The sequence below is a fragment of the Artibeus jamaicensis genome, unplaced genomic scaffold (genome assembly GCF_021234435.1).
Source record: "Artibeus jamaicensis isolate MK-2021 breed Jamaican fruit bat unplaced genomic scaffold, CSHL_Jam_final scaffold_847, whole genome shotgun sequence".
NCBI lineage: Eukaryota > Metazoa > Chordata > Mammalia > Chiroptera > Phyllostomidae > Artibeus > Artibeus jamaicensis.
The window spans coordinates 17,884,740-17,906,158 of NW_026522057.1; the positions used below are offsets into that span (position 1 = coordinate 17,884,740).

General features: G+C 57.2%; 1 protein-coding gene across 4 annotated transcripts in view; it reads right to left on the reverse strand.

Annotated features, from left to right (window-relative positions):
• EPHB2 (EPH receptor B2) overlaps positions 1-21,419 on the reverse strand; it is a 171,569-nt gene that overhangs the window by 22,446 nt on the left and 127,704 nt on the right. For all 4 annotated transcript variants that reach the window (XM_037135953.2, XM_037135949.2, XM_037135951.2 and 1 more), the window contains exons 4-6: positions 13,820-13,975; positions 12,363-12,698; positions 780-904 (exon numbers count right to left, since the gene is read on the reverse strand). In XM_037135953.2, the coding sequence (XP_036991848.1) occupies positions 780-904; positions 12,363-12,698; positions 13,820-13,975 (617 nt within the window). The remainder of the gene's footprint in view (positions 1-779; positions 905-12,362; positions 12,699-13,819; positions 13,976-21,419) is intronic.

Genomic DNA, 21,419 nt, shown 5'->3' on the forward strand with positions numbered 1-21,419 from the left:
GTGGTGGTCTCATTTGCCCTTGCCACAGGAAGAAACTGAGGCTCAGAGAGGAAAGATGCCTGTTCAACGTCACACAGCTGGCTATGGATGGAGCTGGGATTTGAACCTACAGTTTCTCAATTCCAGTCAAGTGCTCCTTCTACTATAGCAGTGGCTTCCAACCTTGGGTCCCTGGCCCTTAGAGCTTCTTGAAGGGAGTCACAAAGGTCTGATTTAAAAGCTCAAAGAGAAACCACTCTCTCTGTACAAAGGGCACTCAGGCAAATGAAAGTTAGTGTTTTAGCTGGAATCAGGGCACCACAGGAGGAAGCTCCGCTCTCCATGCAGAAACTCTCCCGAGCGGTGCCAAATCTCTGCTTTGTGATGGGTGAATAACCCATTTCATGGGTGAAATGCAGCCACGGGTGGGTGCATTACTGCTTAGCAGATGCAACTTTTTGGAAGTGCACTTCTTTCAGAACTTGAGGACAGCTGAAGTCAAGATGCAGGGGTCTTGGTGGGGAAAGGGCTGTGAATGCTGCGTTTCACTGAGATGGCTGGTCTGATCCCCCAGTCCGGAAAAGCAAGACTCAGAGAGGTCAAGGCACCCACCTGATGTCTCACAGCCAGGGAGGAATGAAGCCAGAACTGGGGGGGGCCTAACTCTGAGACCAACTCTTTCTGCTTCATGGGTGTGTCTCGTCTTACAGGACAGTAGGACCCCAGGCCTTGGCCCCCCCTCCACCTGGGAGGTGCCCTCAGGGAGGTGGGGGTGGCGAGGGTGCCAGGAGCTTAGGTACCTTCTCATAGTACTGCAGCTCATAGTCCAGGATGACGCCGTTGGGCTGGTCGGGCTGGGACCACGACAGGGTGATGCTGTCCACGGTGCGGCTCACCTGGTGCATGATGGACACAGCCGACGGAGCTGGAAGAGAGGTCAGAGGTCAGGGTTTGGGGTGGGCATGCTGCAGTGCCCAGAGAGAGCTGTGGGACCAGACAGAAGAAATGTCTAGTTGAGGCCACACACCCTGAGGAGCTGACAGGGTGCACATGGACCCGTGCAGGGCCCCACGTGTCCCCACTGTGGGACTTGGCCAAGGTGATCCAGGCCCAAGAAGGGACACTGCTCCTCCCTTCGCCTCTTTCCCTTTGATTTCTCCTCCCAACGAGGAAGAAAAGAGGTAGACGGCGTCCCCACAGATGACTGCACTTCTCAAACTGAGGAGCACAAGCAGCTTTGTGAAAACTCGCATTGCTGGGCGCCACTCCTCAGAGGTTCTAACTCCGCAGGTCTGGGGTGGAGCCTGACAGTCTGCAGTTCCAACAAGCTCCAGGCGCTGCTGGCCTGTGGACCCCACTGGAACAGCAGATTCAGGGCTAGAGGACGGAAGTGACTTGTCCAAGGTCACCTAGCAGGTAGCGATGGGGCGGGGACTGGAGCCCAGACCAGCTACTCTAGTATAGTTTCTACCCACTGCACTGCTTCTCACAGCCTGGCTTCTGCCCAGGACTGCCCCTCTCACTGCTCAGTCTAACCCGTTCCTGGGGCCCCGAGGCTCAGGGAGTCTGGAAACGGAGGTACAAATAGTCCCAAGAGGCGCAGGGCTGAGGCTGCCGAGAGGCACAGCCTGCTTCCCCACTGAAACACAGGCTGTCACCAAGCTTGTGACAGTCTTGACAGTCCCTATAGGTCCAGCGACGCCCGGCACAAGAAAAGAGAAAAAGCCCCACAGCGGACACCGAACACTTCCCTGTTCCCCCTCCTCTGGTCCTTTTCCCAATGCTGCATGTCAGTGAGCTCATTTAACTGTTATGTCAGCCCCACGAGGCTGTTATTATTATTTTACCCATTTTATGAACACGGAAGGGGAGACACTGAAGTGCGGGGTACTTTGCCCGAAGCCACCCGTTGGCAGGCACTGGAGCTGGGGTGCGAGTCCAGACCCACCTGGGCCCAACACATCGTTTCCCCGCCTGTGGCTGGGGCTTTTGCTCACTGCCCCAGCAGTCTGCGAAGCAGCGGACCCCCGAGGGCTCTGAGGACACCCTGTTCCAGGTTCCATCCTGTTGCCGCAAGGCCAACCCACCCGGCTCCCGTTGACTCACCTCGCCCACCACCCACCCGGCCCGCCCCGGCTCCGGCTCAGCTGTTTGTGGGGGCAGGCCCCCCACGGCCATGGGGGTCTGGGCCTGGAGGGCTTAGCTGGCAGACTCGGGTTACAGGCAGCTAGCCCGGCTCTGATCCTGTAAGCCCCGTGTCCCTGGGTGTGGCAAGGAGGCGGCATTGCTGGGAAGATGATCAAGGCTGGCCAAGGGGGCCCCAGCAGGGCTGGTCTTTCTCCCGGAATCCAGGGGGATTAACAGCGGAGAAAAGAGAACAGCTGGATGTTCTCCCGTCCCTCCTGCCACCCGCTGCCCACCCTGGGGTGTCAGGTTTCCCTGTAAGTTGGTCTTCGGGGAATTCTGGTATTTTCAATTACCAGCCGGGCATGCCGGCAGGGCGATGGGGTCATTGATGTCCTATGACCCCTGCAAGGAGATGGAGCCCCAGGGAGCAAGCACAAAAGAGGCTTGTGGCCGAGAGGGGAAGGGGGAGGCCAGCCAGGCGGGGCCTGCTTGGCTGGAGCAGGTGGTCGGGGCCCTGCGGCCTCCAGCGAGCCCAGGGGGAGCATCCGTCCCTTCATTAGCTGAGACTTCTGTGTGTGCCTCCATTCCCCCTCAGGGCATGGAGGTGTTGACCAGGTGGTCTCTAGGGCCTGCTGGGACCAGGATTCTTTGACAGGCCGGAAGTCTGGAGGCCTATGACCCTGGCCCTGCTCAGCTCTGCTTCCCCAGCCCTGAGCTCTGAGGAACGAAGGAGACCCCATGAGCTTAGAGGGAGCGGGAAGTCGCCTGGCACGGGGCAGTCTGGGACCCTCGCCCCAGACTCTCAGGTCCCGCAGCCTCTCTCACGTCTTCACTCCCACCGATGGCCCCCCGCGGCTTCCCACAGCCCCTGGATAAAACACGGATGCTCCACTCGGCCTGCAAGGCCCACCTGCCCGGCGCCTGTCACCTCCTGACGCTCACCCCCTCGCTCCCAAGTGCTGTCCGCACTGGCTGCCTCTCTGTTCCCAATCGTACCAAGGTCATTCCTTTCTCCGGGTCTTGGCCTCACGGTGTTTCTGCTTGGTATCCTTCCCCCAAATCTTCCACGGCCAGCTCCTCCTTTTCATTCAGGTCTCAGCTAAACTGCTGCCTCCTCAGAGAGGCCCTCCCTGACTTCCCCCGTCACTCACCACCTCACACCCTCTTTCTTTTCTTCATAGCGTTAACATTTCTGAGAGCAGGGGCCTGGTCTCTTTTATGCGATCCTTTCTTTCTAGTGCCTGGAACAGTGTGTGGCTCCGAGTAGGTACTTGGTTGATATTTGCTGAAGGAAGGAAGGAAAAGCAGGCTCTCTCCATTTCTAGCCCCTTGAGAATCATGGCTGAGTCCACTGACCTTGGGGCCAGACCCTGGAGCAAGAGGCCAGGGCAAGACGGGGTGGCTTGTATGACAGTCGCTAACAGTTCGCTCTCCCTCAGACCCTTGTGTTCACCTGTGACCTAATCTGCTGCTGTGGAGCAGCCGGCTCGCAACACCACACCCCTTGTCCATCACGGTGCTCCCGCCCGCCAGGGTCTGCCGCAGCAGCTCCTGACCCGAGACTGGACTCCGAGAGCTCCTGGCTGGTAAGAGGTAGCTGTTTGCAGTGTCTGTCACTTAAGCCTGTAGCAATGCTGTTAACCCCAACGACCTGACCGCAGGTCTGGGTGACCCGATCCTGATTCTTACAACGAAATTCACACAGTTAAAACTTCCAGAAATGGGCCTAGGTTTCTTTCTGATTGGACCAATGTCCCTGGCGAGGTGTGTGGGGTGGGGAAAAGGAAGAGCTGAGGACTGGCACTCTGGTGGCGCTTTTCTAACAAAGAGAAGATGTTCTGTGGCCCGGAAAGTTGGAGATGCACAGAGCGCTGGAGCCCAGCTTGCCAGACGCACACGGCACGCGCACTCCGCTGTGCAGGGTCTGAGAAGGCCTGCAGGGGGAGCCGGTCTAACCTGGCAGTCTAAGTGTCATCTGGCTTCCGAACCCTTTATTCACACCATAGTTATTCATGTCATTTGGAGCCTATGGTCCGTGGAATGCATTTTGGGACAGAAAACAAAACAAACAAACAAAAAAGGGCCCGGGAGATGTTGTATTTTTTCTTGAACCTGAGAAAAGCCCCTGTCTAGGGCAGTGGTTGGCTTTTCCCCTGCTCACTCCTTCTTCCCTTCATTCGCGTAGATTTACTGGCTGCTTCACCAGCAGGTGGAGGAAGGGCTAATCCCCTGCTTTCACAGATGAGGCAAGTGAGAGTCAGATCCAGTCTCTTGCCTGGAGTGCCTCAGCTCATAGGCGCCAGGGCTGGGGCAGGATCAGATGGGGACCGGGCTACTTCTTCCCTCCCCAATTGCCTGGCCCTACCTGCAGGCGGGATTTGAGCAGGCAGAGGCCAGGCCCTGGGCTGGGTGCTGTGGGCACATCTCATGGTCCAGTGGGCTGCTGAATGGCCTCGGTCCCACCTGTGGCTGTGCAGGAACCTAGTCCTTCCTACCTAGCACCTGGATTAGCAAGAGCCTGGGCCTCAAATCAGGTAGCCCAGGCAACCTACCTCACCCGTTTGTGCCCCGGTTTCTCCTCTGCAGAATGAGGACAATGGCAGGGATGTTGGGAGGTTAGGTGAAAACCTGAATATAAAGGACTGGGCCCACAGGAAGGGGTCAGGGACGCCAGCCACCTGGAGCTGTCTGGGCCACTAGACTCTCAGACAGCTGTGTGAGGAGCTGAATGCTCAGCAGAGGCTCATGAAAGGGGGTGGTGATGGTGGTGCAGGGGACAGGAGGCAGCGCTGAGGGCTCAGATCCCAGGTCTCTTAAGGACAGGCGACTGTGCGACCTCAGGCAAGTTACTTCTCTCTCTGAGCCCAAGTTCCTCAGCTATAACGTGGGGTGTGGCAGACTCCTACTCACCACCTGCCAAATATCCTTTGTTTCTTTCTCAAATTAGCCAAACTCTGGCTGAACACCTTGTGCCCAAATAAAAGACTACAATTTCCCCCAAACTGGTAACTAGAAGTGGTCATATTACAAGCTAGAAGTGCTTGCCTGTGATATAAGCTGAAGTGTGTGACTTCTAGAAGTCTCATTCAAAGGGAGGAGTCTAACCCTTCTCACTCTCCTTCTTCCGTCCTGCTGCCTGGGATATGGAAGTGATACCTGGAGCTCTTGCAGCCATTTTGGCCCACAAAGATGAAAAAAAGCTATGTGCCGAGAAGCCTGGATCCCTGATGACTCTGTGGAGCTGTCCTAATTCCTATCTTGTGACATCCTCTACATTAGAAAAACAAACCTCCGTTTTGTCTAAGCCACCAGGGTGGACTGGTTGTGGTAATCCACTCCCTAAATCTACACCCTGTGCTCTGTAATTTGTATAGTCCCTGCTGCCTCTGACTCTGGGCTTGGCCATGTGATTGGCTTTGGCCAATGGGATATAAGCAAATATGCCATAAGCACAGGCTTAAGAAACCCCTTGGCATGTATCTGCTCACTCTCTTGGTTTTCTGTGATTGCCCAAGAAAGAACATGCCCAGGCTGACCTGCCGGAGGCCTTGACACATGGAGCAGAGTTGTTTGTCGTTCCAGTTGTCCCAGCCAGGGCCACTCCTAACCAGCTGACAGCAGTCAACCCCAAACATGCAATAAAGCCCTAACAGAATGCAAACATGTGAGTGCTCCCCGCCAGGACCCACCCAGCCCACCCGGAGACTCTTGAGCTAAATGAGTGCTTCTTGTTTTTACACCATTGGTTTTACGGTGGATTGTTAAACGGCATTACTGTTTAGCGGCAGCGGCTATCTGTTATTTTTCTTCCTGTTACATGCAGCCAAACCCAATCTTAACGGATACTCCAGGTCGGCAATGCCTTCCCTGCAAAATGCTTGGGAGGATCAAAGGGGACGCTGCCTTCAGAGGGCTTGGCCCAGAAAGGGAAGTGCTTTCTCCCTCTCTTCTCCTTTCCCCAGGCATGGGCCTCACCAGGGGCTTTTCTGGCCCCGGTCTCTCTGATCCCCGCCACCCCCAGGGAGAGGGGTAAGTGAGTACGTGCTCATGCCAGTTCCAGAGACTGAGCCATGGTGTGCCTGCCCCTGGGAGGGCGGGAGGATCAGAGGAGAACACGGTGGCAGACGGGGCTTTGGAAAGTTGAAAGCCTTTCAACGAGAACGCCATGTGGAGTGGTGTTGCCCGGCCAGGCTGCTGGAGGCCGGCTCTGCCAAGGAGCTGCTGTGCGATCTTAAGCAGCCACTTAGGAACCTCTCTGGGCGTCAGCTATCCCCTCCATAAAAGGAGGTGCTTGCACTGGCTGAACTGCAAGGCCCCTGCCAGTGCTGATGGGACAGGCAGAACAATGGCCCCCAAAGACACCCACGTCCTACTCCTGGGATCTCTGGATATGTTACCTTACATGGCAAAAGGGACTTTGCAGATGTGATTAAGGTGATGGCTCTTGAGATGGAAGATTATCCTGGATTACCCAGGTAGACCCAATCTAATCACTTGAGCCTTTAAAGGAGGGGAAACTTTCCCAGTGAAGGGTCAAAGAGCAGAGAGCTGGAGTGTGAGGAGCACTCGATTGCCCCTTCGCTGCTTCTGAGAGGCGGGGGGCCACGGGCAAGGCCCACAGAGGTCAGCTTTCAGCCGACGGCCAGCCAGGAAACGGCGCCCCCCTCCTGCCACCACGTGGCGCTGAATTCTGCCACCACCAGAACAAGCCAGGAAACGGGTCACCCCATGGAGCCTCAGAGAGGAACACGGCCTGCCGCCACCTCGCTTTTGGCCTGGTGAGATCTAGCCTGGACTCTGGACCTACACAACTCTAAGGCGACAACCGTGTGTCACTCCAAGTTGCTAAGTCTGCAGGATTTTGGTATAGCAGCCACAACTAATGAACACACGATCCGATTTCGTTTTGGGCCTAGCTACCGTTCACCCACTAGGTCCTAGGTGCTTCATGGCAGCATCACTAATCTGGAAACCATCTGGCAAAGCTGGAATGAAAAAGACGTGCCCGTTTTGAAGGCGAGGACACTGCGGCTCAGAGAAGTGAGGTCTCTCGGGAGAGACCGGCCACACAGCTCGGAAAGGGCCGTGCTGGTTGGGGGCCGGGTTTGCCCAGCCCGGAACTGACGCCTCTTCTCCCACCTGACAACAGGGGAGTGTCCTGACTGGTCAGCGTACGTGTTCAGCGCCAGCGGCCCCGAAGGCTGCGTTCACCCAGCCAGACTGCGGTGGGGACGGGCCTACTGGCACAGCCCGCCTCACCTCCACAGAAGGCTTGTGCCGGCCAGTACTGAGCCCTGAATGTGCAGCGATGTAATTATTTAGGTTCTGCTGCTGACTGCCTGGCGACCACGGGCAAGTCCCTTAGCTCTCCATGCCTTGTTTTCCTTCCCTAAAAGACAGACTCATAATAGAACGTACCTCCCAGTGTTGTGAAGATGCATCATTAAGGACTCGAACGGTGTCTGGCACAGAGTGAGCCCTTGGTAAACGTGAGCTATTACTAAGACGAGAGTGACTGTAGAATGACCCTTGCGTTTTGAGAGCCTGACTGTACCCAGCAGCCTAGGAGGCACCTTGAGAACAGGAGCTCAAAGCCTCACAGCAGTCCCGCAAGGCGGGGTGACGAACCCGCAAGGAAGGTGCAGGCTAAGTAACTCGTCCACGGCTACGTGCTGGTGGGCAGCCAGGCTTGGTTCAAAGCCAGGCAGGCTGGCGAGGCGCCAAAGCCCAGACTCTCCCAGCCCCTGCCCACCTGCTCTGGAACCCGGGCAGAGGTGCGGCTGCTCAGAGCTTGCTCAGGGGGAAATCGTGTCCCGTGCTGCCCTGGAGGGCAGCCAAGGACAGGATGCGGCCCCGAGGACGAGCCCCACGTGACTGACAGGGTGCACACAGCCAGGTCTGCTCGGCTGTCTCTGCTTCCTCATTCGGCTCTCAGCTTCCATGCCGCCTCCTTGCAGAGTTTCCTCCGACACCCACCCTGAGGCTCAGCCTCCCCTCCTTTCTGGTCTTATCTGTGGGTGTGGAGGGCCACGGACCCCGGACAGCCAGGCTGAATTCTGGGGTCTGTTTCCCAGCTGCGTGAGCCCGGGAATCCGACCTCTCAGAAGGCCCGAGATACACAACCCGGCCTCCCTGCTCGGGGGTCCCTGAGAAGATGCGTGCATTCGGGGCAGAACGGCACTCTGGGACGGCGGAGTATGGTTCAAAGACGGAGTGACGGCTTCACGAAGTCGGGAGGCAGCTCTGACTTCAGTCCCAGCTCTGACAGCTCTGACTGCAAGCGAGGCCCAGTCATTTGCCCCGAAGAAACACTTTTTCCTTTTAAGGCAACGAGCTAGATATTTACATACTGAATTTTGGGGTCTGATTAAAGCCTACTGCTGAATGCGTTTGTCTGGAAATCAAGCCCCCAGTCTTGCCTTCCAGCCTGGCCATACTCCTCCACACCCCACCTCACCCAACGCTTCTCTGAGTCCTGCTGCCATTGGCCCTGAGCACCTGCTGTGGTACCCCTGTCTGGGTGCCGGGAAAACCATGGCGAGGAAAAGCAGACCCACCGTGACCACCGAGTGGCCACGGTCAGGGAGACAGACAGGAAGATGATCTAAGGCATAAGGCAAACACTCAGGACCAGGAACTTGAGGGCCATGGAGCTGGGGCCTGTGATCAAGTCAGGGAAGTCAATGAAGATGCAGGAAGGTCTGAAGGAAGGTTCGGGGTGAAGGAGGGGAGCATTCCAGGAGGAGGGTACAGCACGTGCAAAGACCCTGTGGCATAGGAGTCTGATGCTTAGGAGACACAGAAAGAAAAAAATATTAAAAGAAGGATAACTCTCCCTCTGGCCTCCTCCTATACTTCCCTTTCCCAGGACACCTCCCTCCCTGTGTGGTTAGAAGCCTCTTCCTTCTTCAAATGCAAGCTCAATTACCTCCTCTTCCCAGAAGTCTTCCATGGCGTGCCTTTCTCCCATTCCCCAGGAAGAAGGGATTTCTGCTGCCTGTGACCTCCCGCACCTCCCTGACCCCTCCCCGACCCCTCCCTGTACTCTCACTCATGCCGCTGTGTATGCGGACTGTCCGTGGCTCATCTTCCCAACCAGGACACAAATCTGCAAGGACAGGGCCCGTGTCCTCTCCAGTGTAGACTTGGAGTCCCATCATCCTGGGTTTAAATTCTCATTGACGCCATTCAGTAGTGGAACAGAGCATGAAGGGCTCTACTTCTCCAGGTTTCCATGTCCTCACCTGGCACAGGGGGATCGTGCGGCGAGGACATGGTGTGGCTGCCCAGGCTCCATCCATGGGAGTGGGGCTTGTCAAGGGGCGTGAAGGGCTCCCAGGGGCTTAGACTCCCTTAGGCCTGGGTTTCCCTAATTTGTCTGATGATGAGAACCCCTTGAGGCACATGATAAAAATGCAGATTCTCAGCTTCCTGCTGGGGTTCTGATTCGGCAGGTCTGGGGCGGAGTCCAGAACCTACATTCCGAAAAGCTCTCCTATGGTTCTGATGCACAGTCTGGTGGGGAAAGGGAGGCCTGTGGTTGGGAGGGAGTGATTTCCACGAGTGTGACAGGTGGCATCAGTTTCCTGTTCTTCCTCTCTGACCCCTGTGGGGTCATGCACCCACGCCCTTTGCCGAGTAACTCCACAGGGCCCATTTACTGTGGGCGAGACAGGTGTTTGTGTGGCGTGGCCCGGCCCGACCAGGTGTGTTCCCCCCATTCACCATGAGAGCAATGCACCTGGGTGTCTGCTGGTCCCACGAGAGCAATGACACACATGGAACAGACTGAATCCAGTCCACATTCTGGAGTCCCACCCACGTTCTGGAGTCCTGCCCAGCACAGCCTGTGCAGATTAGCTAAATCCTAGTTGACCCGCAGACTAGTGAGTGAAAAAAATAAATGTCTATTGTAAAGGACTGAGTTTTGGTGCAGTTTTGTTATGCAGCGTTATGGCAGCAACAACTGACTAACACACTAAGGTCACTCAGCAAATGCATGGCAAAGCTGGGGCTCAGACTCAGGTCCTGTTCCTGACCCAGGGCCTGCTTCTCACTGCCTCTGGCCCTCAACCCTGAGGGCTCCCCCGGTACCTTCTCTCTGAAAGCCCCTCACTTCCACTCGGCGCCGTCGCTCTGCTCTGGGAGCCTCCAGCTCCAGACGAGAGGGCCCCACGCCATAGCCCAGACTCCATCCTCACTGCTACGATGCTGAGGCTTCTGGAGCAGGCAGTCCCACCCCAGGGCTCCCACGTGGATGCTGGGAGGGGAGGGCCCTCCCACCCCCAGCCAGGGAAAGAAATTCAAGGACTCTGGGGAACTCTAGCTTCTCCCTGTTGAAAAGAGTTCCCACCCCTCTGCTCCCAGTGGGAGCCTGGCTCCCTTGCCTCAGGGCCTTGTCAAGCTGGAGAGGCGCACAGCTGCGGCGTCACGGTCTGTTCGGTGCCTCTGCCAGCAGCTGCTGTCTTCGGAGGTTCCTCGATGGCCCACCTTGAGTCGGCTCCGTCTGCACCCCAGGCCGAGGGGGACTTAAGTGCATCCAAGGCATCTTCAAGAATTGACGTGTCTGCACTCGCAGACACTTGCCCTCTTGGCCACAGCAATGCCACAGACACTCACAAACAAAACCACACTCCTCTCCAGACACAAACACACTGACGGGCAGACCACATTCAGACACACATGCGTGTGCTCGCGATGCTCGTGTTGGTAAGAAGCCACGTGCCACGGTCACCTGCAGTCACAAGCACACAGTCACCCAAACAACAGGACAGGCCCACACGTTCCCCAAACACAATCACTCACACGCACAATCAGACCCACAGCCGCACCCTGGGTTTAGCCCGAGCACTAGAATCTGTTAGACCTGGTGAACCCTGTCTCTTGTCCTGCCTGCTTTGCGCCTGCACTTTTCTGAGCACCGTCTGTAAAATGGGGACACAGACACCTTCTGCTCCAGGAGACCAGGGAGATGCAGTGAGGTTGAGCGTGGAAGGCCCCCCTCAGCCAGGACCCCTGGCTGCCCTTCTCTCCCTCTGTCCTCTGCACGCCCTCCCCGCCTCCTGAACTCCATTCCTTTCTATCACTCCCTTCGAATTTCTACTATAGCAGGCCTCCTGCTATAGTGGACCTGTGTGGGCTGGATAGCCCATCCCTCATTTTCCTGGAGCCTGGCCTCCCCCGGATCCTCCTTGGACAGGGCCCAGACCACACTTGCAGCGGGGGCGGGGCAAGGTTTGTTGCGTGAATAACTGAGGGGCATATTCACAGTGTCAACCAGAAAGTTTTACCCACAGGTACCATACAGTCCTTCAAAATCTCATGTGGCCCTCAGTTGGGGGATGAGGCTGCAATCGACTTCTGGACCTGGCCACAGGGAGGTCTCAGGTGACCCTGAGGACAATGGTCTTGGAGGAGAGAAGGGGCTGGACACCTAAGTGGGACGGACTGAAGAGGGACTATGGGGTGGAGGTGAGGCTCCTGGTTTGGCAGCTTTTGGCTGTGAAGGAAAGCGGGGGATGGTGGAGGGCGGCTCGGGGTCACAGGAAGGGTGACTGAAGGTGAGCGAGCGGAGAGGCGTTTTGGAGCAGTTAGACTGGAGTGGGCTGAACGGTCAAAGAAAGCACCTGTGGGAACCGCTAGATGTCCACTGGAGTCTGCCTGCCCACCTTCCACGGTGACGGAGTGAAGCCGGGCTGGGAGAGATTATGCTTCCCAGCCTCCTTTGTGGTTTGGTGAGGCCGCAGCACCAAGTTCCTTCCGGTGGAAGGCGCACAGAAGTGATGGGCGCCACCTCGGCCTTCCTTGCTTAAAACATTGTTACTGCCCGGGGTCCTCTCTCTCCCGCCCTTCCAGCAGGCCAGGGCACCGCCACGCCCGCCACCCGCTTTGACCACAGAGGGCGCTGAGGCAACAAGCAGCCCACCTGGGGCTGGGTCAGAGCTACCCTGCTGCCCTGGACGGCGCATCCCTGGACTCCTGCATGAGGGAGAAATGCATTTCTGTGTTCTTGGGGCCCCCCAACACTGGGCCCTTTTGTTACAGCAGCTTTGCTTTCACCTTCGATAATACCCGTTCGACAAGTGACAGCGATGATCGTAAACACCACTACAATGTAACACTCTCCCAGGGGGCGGGATCACACACACAGCCTTTGAGAAGAGGAAACCGCGGATGTGAGGGCGTCTTTAACGAGGGCTGGCAGGGTCCCCACTCGGCGCGGCGCTGCCCCCGGAGCCTGCCTCGGAAGCGCTCACCTGCCTGGTTGGTGGTGATGTTCACTGAGGCGAACTGAGGCGAGAAGGGGCTCTGGTCGGTGACGCCGTTCACGGCCTGGATCTCGAAGGTGTACTGGGTGTGGGCCAGCAGGTCACTGATGTAGATGCGGGGCTCGGTCAGGCCCAGCTGGCGGGGCGCGTACTGCACGTTGTCCCCACAGCGGGTGCAGGCGCCCCGGCCCGAGCCGCAGCTCTTGCAGATGATGTTGTAGACCAGATCCTCGCGGCCCCCCGAGTCGCGGGGCGGGGTCCACTCCAGCATGAGTGAGGTCTCGTTGACACTGGAGATCACGGCCTGGGGTGCAGAGGGGATGGCTGGGGAGGGACAGGGGTGTCGATCAGTGGGGGCCGTGGAGCTGTTTCTGCCCTGGTTCCAGCCCACGCCTCCCAGATGGCTCCCCCCACATACTTCCTCCTCTCTACCCACCAGAGAGATGTTTCTAGAAGATAACTCTCATCCTGCTGCACAGCTGCTTAAACCTTTCTCCCTGGGTGCCAGCCTCCTTTGTGTTTGGTACTAGGGACAGTCTCTTTGTGTTGGGGGTCATACCCACCCCAAAGCTATTTCCCCCCCTTCCTTAGAGCAGAATCCAATTTTACTTAGGTGACAGTATGTCCAACTAAAGAAACTATTTCCTAGCCTCTTGTGATGAAGTGCTGGCTACTGATTATAGCGGAAGTTATAGGGCAGGACTTTTTCTTAAAAGGAGACAGCTGTGGGACATCCCTTTAACCCTCTCCTTCTTTCTGCTGCCTAGAACATGTGTGATGGCTGGAGCTCCAGCAGCAATGTTGGACTAAAGAGTGACCTGGCAGATAGAAACTGTGCACAACAACGCAGAGCAGAGAGAAGCAGTCAGGATCCAGAGAGCTCCACGGATTCACCACCCCACCCCAGGACTGCAGATCTTGGGGCTTCTACTCCATGAGAGCATAAGTCCCCATGGTGCACGCCACCGGAGTCAGCTCTCTGCTACTTGCAGCCAAATGCCACTCCTGTGTGACACAGCGCTTGTCATACTGCCCTCACAGTCACCCTTTCTTAGAGAACCTCAGCCCGGGACTCAGGCAGCCACTGCCAGGTCAGGACACTGGGCAGCCTCTTCTGCCACAGACACCACCTGCGTTGGTTCTTCCCCTGCCAACCCTGCCGTTCTCTATCCCTTTGTGAATCCAGACCTTGACCTCATCCTCCAGGTGACTTAGCAGAAGGAGGTACGGAGCCAGATGCCTGCTCTGTGGTACCTGTGGGTTGGCCACATGACCACCCCAGGATGCTCTTTTAGCTGCCAGTGCTCTGTTCACCTCCCCCAGGTACCAGCCACTCCTCACTCAGGAAGGGCTGGCTATAGCCAGACAGCAGCCCAGCCCTCCCTCCAGGCATTTCTGCAGGGGACCGTGGATTCAGACGTTGCCCTCAGGGGCCCCGGACATACTTGTGCAGGGCATGTCCAGCGGGTCCAGGTCCGCTCGGTAGTAGCCATTGCGGCAGACGCAGTTGGTGGCCCCTTCTGAAGTGGTCCGGCTGTTGATGGGACAGTGGGTGCAAGCCTCATCCCCTTGGTTAGCCTTGAAGGTTCCTGATGGGCAAGCTAGGAGAGAAGACAGAGGAAGTCACCGAGTGACCCAGGAAGCACAGAGAGGACTGCGCAGCATCGGGGGTCCCCATAGCCTCGTGGAAGGCCACACTACTATGGAGGAGCCACGCAGCGTCACTGCTGAGAAACACTCCCTCCTGAAGTTCCTGGGGAGTCTCCACTCACCAGTCCTAGCTGGGGACAGTCCTCGCTGTCCCCAGAAAGTTCCAGGCTACCTGCTTTCTTGTCTCTACAGTGGTCTGTGCATTCAGCAGGGGCCCCCGGCAAGCCTTCCGTACCTACTCGGGCAGGGTGTGCCGCAGCTTCTAGGACCCATCCTGACTTAGTCTGAAGACGCTGAAGAGGCCCTCGGCAGTGCCGGTGGCCCAGGCGTGCTTACCAATGGCTGGCTGGGCCCTGATTCCTGGAACTAGAGCACTGGGATCCAGATGATTGAGATGATGACATTACAGTAGGTAAGTTCTAGCTCAGTGCAGGGCGTGTAGAGAGGCGATGTGGCAGAGCGGGTGAGAACTCTGCCTTTGGAAGCGGACAGACCTGGGTTTCAGTCCCAGCCTGGCTTTGTACTAGTTGTGTGGCCTTAGACAAGTGGCTTAACCATACTGAGACTGTTGCCTTATTTGTAAAATTATGATTCTAAAGCTCATTTCCACAGGCCCTGATGAGCATTTGGCATAAGTGTGTAAAGCACATGATATGGGGCTTTGCACAGTACGGGTGCCCAGTGAATAGTAGCTGTTATAATAGTAGGTGTTTGATCAATTTATTAAAATAAAGGGGTCTGCAGTACTGGGGACAGCCATATGAGGGCAGTGTTTGCACTTGGTGGGCATTCAGCCATCTGGGATGGGTAGGGTCTTTGGCCTTCTTTCCTCCTCTGGGGGATGCTCAGGACTTGGGTTCAGGCCCTGCAGCCCAGGGCTTAGGTTCTACAAGAGGTGACCACTCCTGCGTGGGCCTGTGTGCCAATCCCCCCTATGCTTCCCCCCAGCCCCGGGCTGGGAATCAGGAGGCCGGGCTCTAGGCCCTGGCCCTTCCCTGGCATGTTTCCTTCTCCTGCTCACTGACCTTCCTAATACCAGCTCTGCTGTGGTGCCGGGGGGGAGATCACGCCAGGCGCACGTGAGAAGGTGGGCAAGGGAAGAGCTTCGCAAGGGGCAAGTTCCGCTTTAGGACGCAGGGCGGCTCAACCGCCCCAGGCCTGGGGCCCTCACCTATATCACATTCCTGATAGGGCCCTGTGTGACCTTCGGTGAGTGGTTCCACCTCTTGGGGCGTCTCTTTCCTCCTGTACACATGGCTCACCTACATTTCCCAAATCGTTTTTCCAGCCCCAGTCTTAGCAAATCACCTCTCCCCAGCCCCTCAAGCAGCTCCCGCCTCACAGACCCCGTTCTCCTTGGTGTCAACGTGTCCTGAGTTCACCTGAGTTCAGAGGGCTTCACTCCCCCACCATAATTTCTTAAGGGGTCTCTGGCCATCCTCTTGGCTCCCTGAGGACGGGACCCACAGCTCCTTCCCCGGTGCCTGGCCCAGAACCTGGCCCTCAGCGGACACTCCGTATAAGCACGTCTAGAACCGGCCTGCGAAAGCAGAGAGAGCTGGGGCTTTGGAGACGGTGCAGGGAAGAGCGGTTTGCCTGCAGGCTGCCGGGCAAATGGCAGTGCCACCAGGTCTGCAGGGTGGCCTTGGGGAAGCCACTTAAGCTGTTCCCTCGTCTATAAAACGGGGACAATAATCTCTACCTCCTGAGTCATGGTGAGGATAACATTTGGTTAATTTAGGGAGAAATGCCTAGAACAATTCCTGGCATCATTAAACTATTGGGTTCAACCACCAAATCCGCTGCTGGGTGTCCCGAAGTTTTCTCACTGGTAACGGCATCTGCTCCTTAAAGTGGCCGCGAGAATCGCAACCGATGAGCAGCCCAGGCCTGGGGGCGGGGGGAGGGGTTGCAGGTACAACCGCAGGGCTGTGGCTAGAAAACGGCACCCCTGCCCCCCGGGGCCCTGCCTTCGAAGGAAGCTTCCGAAAAGTGGAAACCATCCCAGTCAACAACCGCCTACTGATGCTGCGCTGACCAGGCCAGACACGGGCAAGGACGGCGACGAGTGCCTCTGGGGAGCTGCGGGGACCTCCACGCACAGACGGGGTGACAGCGCTCTGGAGCACAGAGGAAACCGCCGACACGTATCCAGTCCTCAGGAGGTGCCGCTCTGAGGACTCGTAATAACTCACCCAAGCCTCCCCAGGCCGGCGACAGGCATGATGTTATCACCCCCGTTTTCAGATGGGGAGGGAAGCAGTGAGGGGAAGCAACTTTCCAGGGGTGTGGGCTCGGCAGTGGCAGAGCCGGGATTCGACCCGAGGTGGTCCGACTCCAGGGACCACCTCCCTAACCTCTGCATGCCACCATCTTTATTGTCACTGTGTCAACGGCCCATGAGTGCCGCCCGGGGATTGGCAGCTTCTGCTCTGGGCGCCTGTCCAGCTCCACTTTGCTGCGCTGGCTCTGGGGCCCCGGGCCTCTCGCCTTCCTCCCTCTCGCCTTCCTCCTGGGCACCAGCCTTTCCCTGCTGGCTGGATAAAGGGGCAGCCCCGGCTCTAGTGGAGCAGTTGACCTCTCTGAGCCTCGATTTTCTCTGCTGTAGAATGGGGCACAGAGCTCCGGTGAGGGTCTAGGACCATCATGATAGATGCCAAAGGGTTTTGGCTCCAAGGCCAAGATCCTCCTGGATCCCCCTCAGGTGAGAGCCTGCCCAGCTTAGCATGCCTCTTCCATCTGCTGGCGATTCCCGGGCACGGCTGGTGGGTGGCTGCCCACTCCCCCTCCACGCGGTGCCAGCCCCTCCATCTGGACCGCTTTCCCGGCTGTTCTCTTTCATCGCTGTGTCCTGGCCCCTCTGAGACTCCCTGGGCTGCCTCCTCCAGCAGCCTTCCCTCCTTGGGTGTGCTGCCCGGCCACCCCCTGGCCCTCCCCTGGGCTCTCTGCACCTACTGGCACTGTGCTGCACAAAACCCTTTCTCCTGTCGTCCCTCCCCCTCCCCCCAGCAGCTAATCAATAACTGCGTCTTCCCTCCTCAGCAGGGCCCTGCCCTGGCTCTTCTTTGTCGCCCTCCCACCCACCCCTTAGCTCTTCCTGGCCATCTGGCCTCCTCCCGCACCCCCATCCCCAGCCAGCTTTCCAAAGTGCAAACCTTTCTGTGTCACGTAAAAAATCCACAGTGGCTCATAATGGAATATTATTTGGCTGTAAAAAAGGAACGGAGGGCTGGTCCATGCTACAGCTCGACAAACTGGAAAATTTGCTTTGTGAACGTAGCCAGTCGCAAAAGGCCACACCTGGACTTCCGTGAAAATGTCCAGAACAGGCACATCCATAGAGAGAAGTTGATCAGTGGTTGCCAGGGGCGGGGGAGAGCAGAGAATGGGGGGCAGTGATGTGGGGTTTCCTTTGGAGGTGACGAGAATGTCCTCAGGTTGACCGGGGAGATGGCTGCATAGTTACAAATAGACCATCAATCCCCAACTGTACAATTTAAACAGGGGAATAGCACGGTATGTGAGTGATATCACAGTAAAACTGCTATTTAAAAAAATCCACAACAGCCCCTCAAGCTCAAGGCCCCCCAGGACTCCAGGGCTGGCACAGGCCCGTCTCAGCCTTGTGCCGGATGGTCCACACCGTCACTGGCATACAGTGCTGGCCCCCGCGGGCCCCTCCACGCCTCTGGCCTTTGTCAATGCTACTCTTGTTACCTGGAATGCCCTCCCTTTGTCAGAAGGCGAACTGAGACTCAGCACGGGTATCGCCTCTCCTGGGAAGTCTTCCCCAAGGCCCCATGCGAGGCTGAGGTGACTATTTTAATTATTTACTTATGAACCTATAACTACCTATAACTACCTGGCCGGACAGTAACCTTCCAATACCATGCTGAGTACTCAGTGGGTGATGGGTAGATGAAGTGAGAAGCTGGAAAAGCATCCAGTTCAACCACCTTATTTGACATTTGAGGAAACTGAGTCCCAGAGAGGGGCAGACGCACACAGCTCTTTTCTGATCTCAGCCCCCATCAGCCACTTCCTCTCCCATAGAGAGAGGTCTGGGGCAGCTGCCGTCCTCAGAGCCAGTGGCCCAGGGGCCCTGCTGCTCCCAGCTTCCCAGCTGGGAACGCACCTGCCCTGCCGAGATCTGAGCCTTGTACGGAAGTGGGAAGAGAACCACGAGACCTGAAGACACAGTCCTGGGCCGCTGCACCTGGGTCAGGTGAGTGGGCTCGGGCAGTCCCCTGCCGTCTCTGGGACTCCGTCTCCTGAAGAAAGGGAGTGAGCGTATGGCACCTGGACGGTGGAGACGCGGTAAGGCCCTCCCGTGGGTGACTGGACGAGAACCAGTCAGCCCCACGGCACCTGCTCAGCTCAGCAGCGGCTCCCTGTGAGGCACCGGAGCGAATCCACACCCCCCTACCCCGGGCCCACAGGACCTGCCGGGCTGGCTCTGCGGTCTTCCTGTCACTTCCCGCTGCCCCTCTCACTCACTGCGCTCCAGTCCACTGGTCGTCAAGTGTCCTCACCCTGGGCCTCTGCCCCTGCTGTGCCCTCTGCTGGGACCACCGCCCCTGCTCCTCCTGTGGCTGGTCCTTTCCATCCTCCAGGGCCCAGCTAAATGTCACCCCCGGGAGAGGCCCTCCGCGGCCACCCGGACTAAAGCGATTCTCTCACTGCACTGTCGGCCTTTGTTTCCTTCCTTGTCCCTCCTCACAGTGTCTGTAATGAGAGGAGACTGTTGGGTCTAATGAGAGTAACGGGTTTGAACTGCGCAGGTCCACTTGCATGTGGGTTTGTGTCTCAATAAATAAGGGAGGCCCTTCGCATCCGCCGGCTTCGTTCAGATCTGTGAATTCAGCCGGCCATGGATTAAGAACAGTTTTTTGCATTCTCAACGCGATCAAAACCACTGTTTTCCATCCGATATTGGTTGAATGTGTAGATTCGAAGGGCTGACTGTCGGGTCAAAAGGTATAGGCAGATTACTGACTGTGTGATGGGCTGCTGCCCCTGATCCTGCATTGTTCAAGGTCAACGGTGTATCAGAAAACAGCCTGGAAACGTGCGTGCTATCTTTCCCCTGCACTGAAGGGCCTGGAGAGCAGCCGAGGAAGTGGGTTTGTCTGGTCTCATTGGGTCCCTGGCTCGTGACAGAATGGTGGGAACACAGTAGGTGCTCAATAGGTACTTGTTGAGTGAACAAATGCACCCCTCACAGGGTGCTGTGAGCATCAGATAAGAAAGTGGGTGGGGAGGTGCTTAGTGGAGTGAATGCCAGGTTTGGGGCCACCGCTGTCGTCTTGACTGGGTCAGGCCCGGTGGATGCTCAGATCCCTCTCTTTCCCCGTCCCATTTGCTCTCCCCACCCTGCTCATCCTGGTTCTCAAACTGCGAGGCCCGTAGCCGGGAAGCGCCCTGGGTCTCAGGCAGCCGCCCTGTACGCTTCTCCAGCCCCACCTGTCCCCTCTCATCTGTTTGCAGTTCCCTAGATGCCCCGGCTGCACGCCCTGCTGCCTGCTCACCCTGTCCCCTGGGGCAGGTGAGTCTGACACGGGCACCTCTGGGCGGCCTGCCCCCCACTCTCAACAGCGCACAAACCTGACCTCCGCCGCAGCACCCCAGACGCGTGTTCTGCAGCCGGCGACGTGCTGGCAAGTGGCTGACTAGGGGTGCGAGGTGGGGAGAGCCCTGATTTGTTGTGTCTGCCGGTTTCTGGGGTGTAGATGCCCCCAACTTACCAGCCTGAGATAACCGAGTTGGAAGAAATGCCCATAGTTGGCTCTTGTGAGCCAAGCTGGCGCACGCCAGCTCCAGCCCACCCCTGGACCTGACCTGGGTGACTGCTCTGTGTTCTGCCCACTGGTCAGTGAGCCCCGACTGGGGTGGGGCTGGGTCTTTAATCTCCACATGCCTATCACCAAATACAGGATCTGGCACTGAGCAGGCGCCCAGTTAATTCTGTTTTCTGAATGAAGGCCCATCCATCTCCCCAAATGGACAGTGAGCAACCTGAGGCAGGGGCTATGGGTTTGATAGGTTCATGTACACAAAGCACTTCATACACCTGGCTAGTGCTCTATAAACATTAGCTGTGATGACTCATCCAGCACGCAAGGGCCATAACAGTCCCCATCGATCACGTGCTTTATAGGTGCTGGGCCCAGTACAATTGATTTACATAGATTTTCTCAACAAATTCACATGACCGTCCATTGAAGTAACATTATGACCCACCCCCTCATCTTACAGATGAGGAAACCGAGGCTCAGAGGGGCTGAGGGACCATACCAAGGTCACACAGCTTCTAAAATGGCAGAGCTGAAGTTTGACTGCATGTCATTGTTGTCCCAAAGACCCTGTGCCCAGGTGCTGCCAGACACAGAAATTACCGAGTGGCTGAACGTCAGGACTGGAGGCTACCTTGAGGGGGGTCACTCAGAAAGCGCGGGGCAAAGCCTGGGCCCCAAACACAGGACTTGAGGCCAGAGCAGCCAGCCAGCACGCGCCTTCTGCTGATGCTCGGAGCCCTTGGCCAGGCAACCCCAGGCGGAAGGGATGGCAGCCGGCCGGGGAGGGGGAGGAGGATTACAGGGAAACAGATTTTCTCCAGCCTGCCCCCTGGGCTCTGGGGGTAGGTGATAATTGACCGAATGAGCCCCGAGTCAGCCGAGGCAGGGCTCCATCTGGGCCTGGCACGGAGGGGCTGCTAATTGGCACTGGGTGATCCTTGGAGCCTCCCTGGTTGGTTTGCTGCTCCGCTCTCCCCTGTCCTCCCAGAGATTCTGGCTTGCTCCCCAAAATGACTGACGCTACAATGAAGTCGAAAGCTTGCTGGCCCCAAGGGGCAGGCCTTGGGGGCAAGGAAGGGCTTCTGGATGTCTAGTGTTCTAGGCAGAGGAGGGCTCACAACAGTTTCACTCCAGCTACTGAGAACCTGAGCAGGAGGTCTGCTGACATTGAACCTGGGCCTGAACTTTGGAGCCGGCTGCTGAGGCTAAGTCCTAGGCCTGCCTCTTGCCAACAGTGTGACCACAGACAAGTTACTTGACTTGTTGCCGCAGTTTCCTTGTCTGTATAACGGGGATAATGGTAACACTGAGCTTGTATTTGTTGCAAAGATTACATGAAGTAAGACAGTGAAAACATCAGTCCCGGTGCCCGCCTGGTTCACATTAAATGCTATCCACGTGTGTGCTGTTGTTACCTTCACTCATTCTTGGCCCACCAATGGCGATAGAGACAGAGATGTAGCCCTCAGGACCATGGGTCCAGCTGGGGAGACGGTGAGTGATGAATTTATTCAATAGGCATTTATTAAGTGCCTAGTGTGTGCCAGGCACTGGGACATGGAGACAAAAGGCCCAGGCTCTTGTGCCTGAAAGAGGGGGC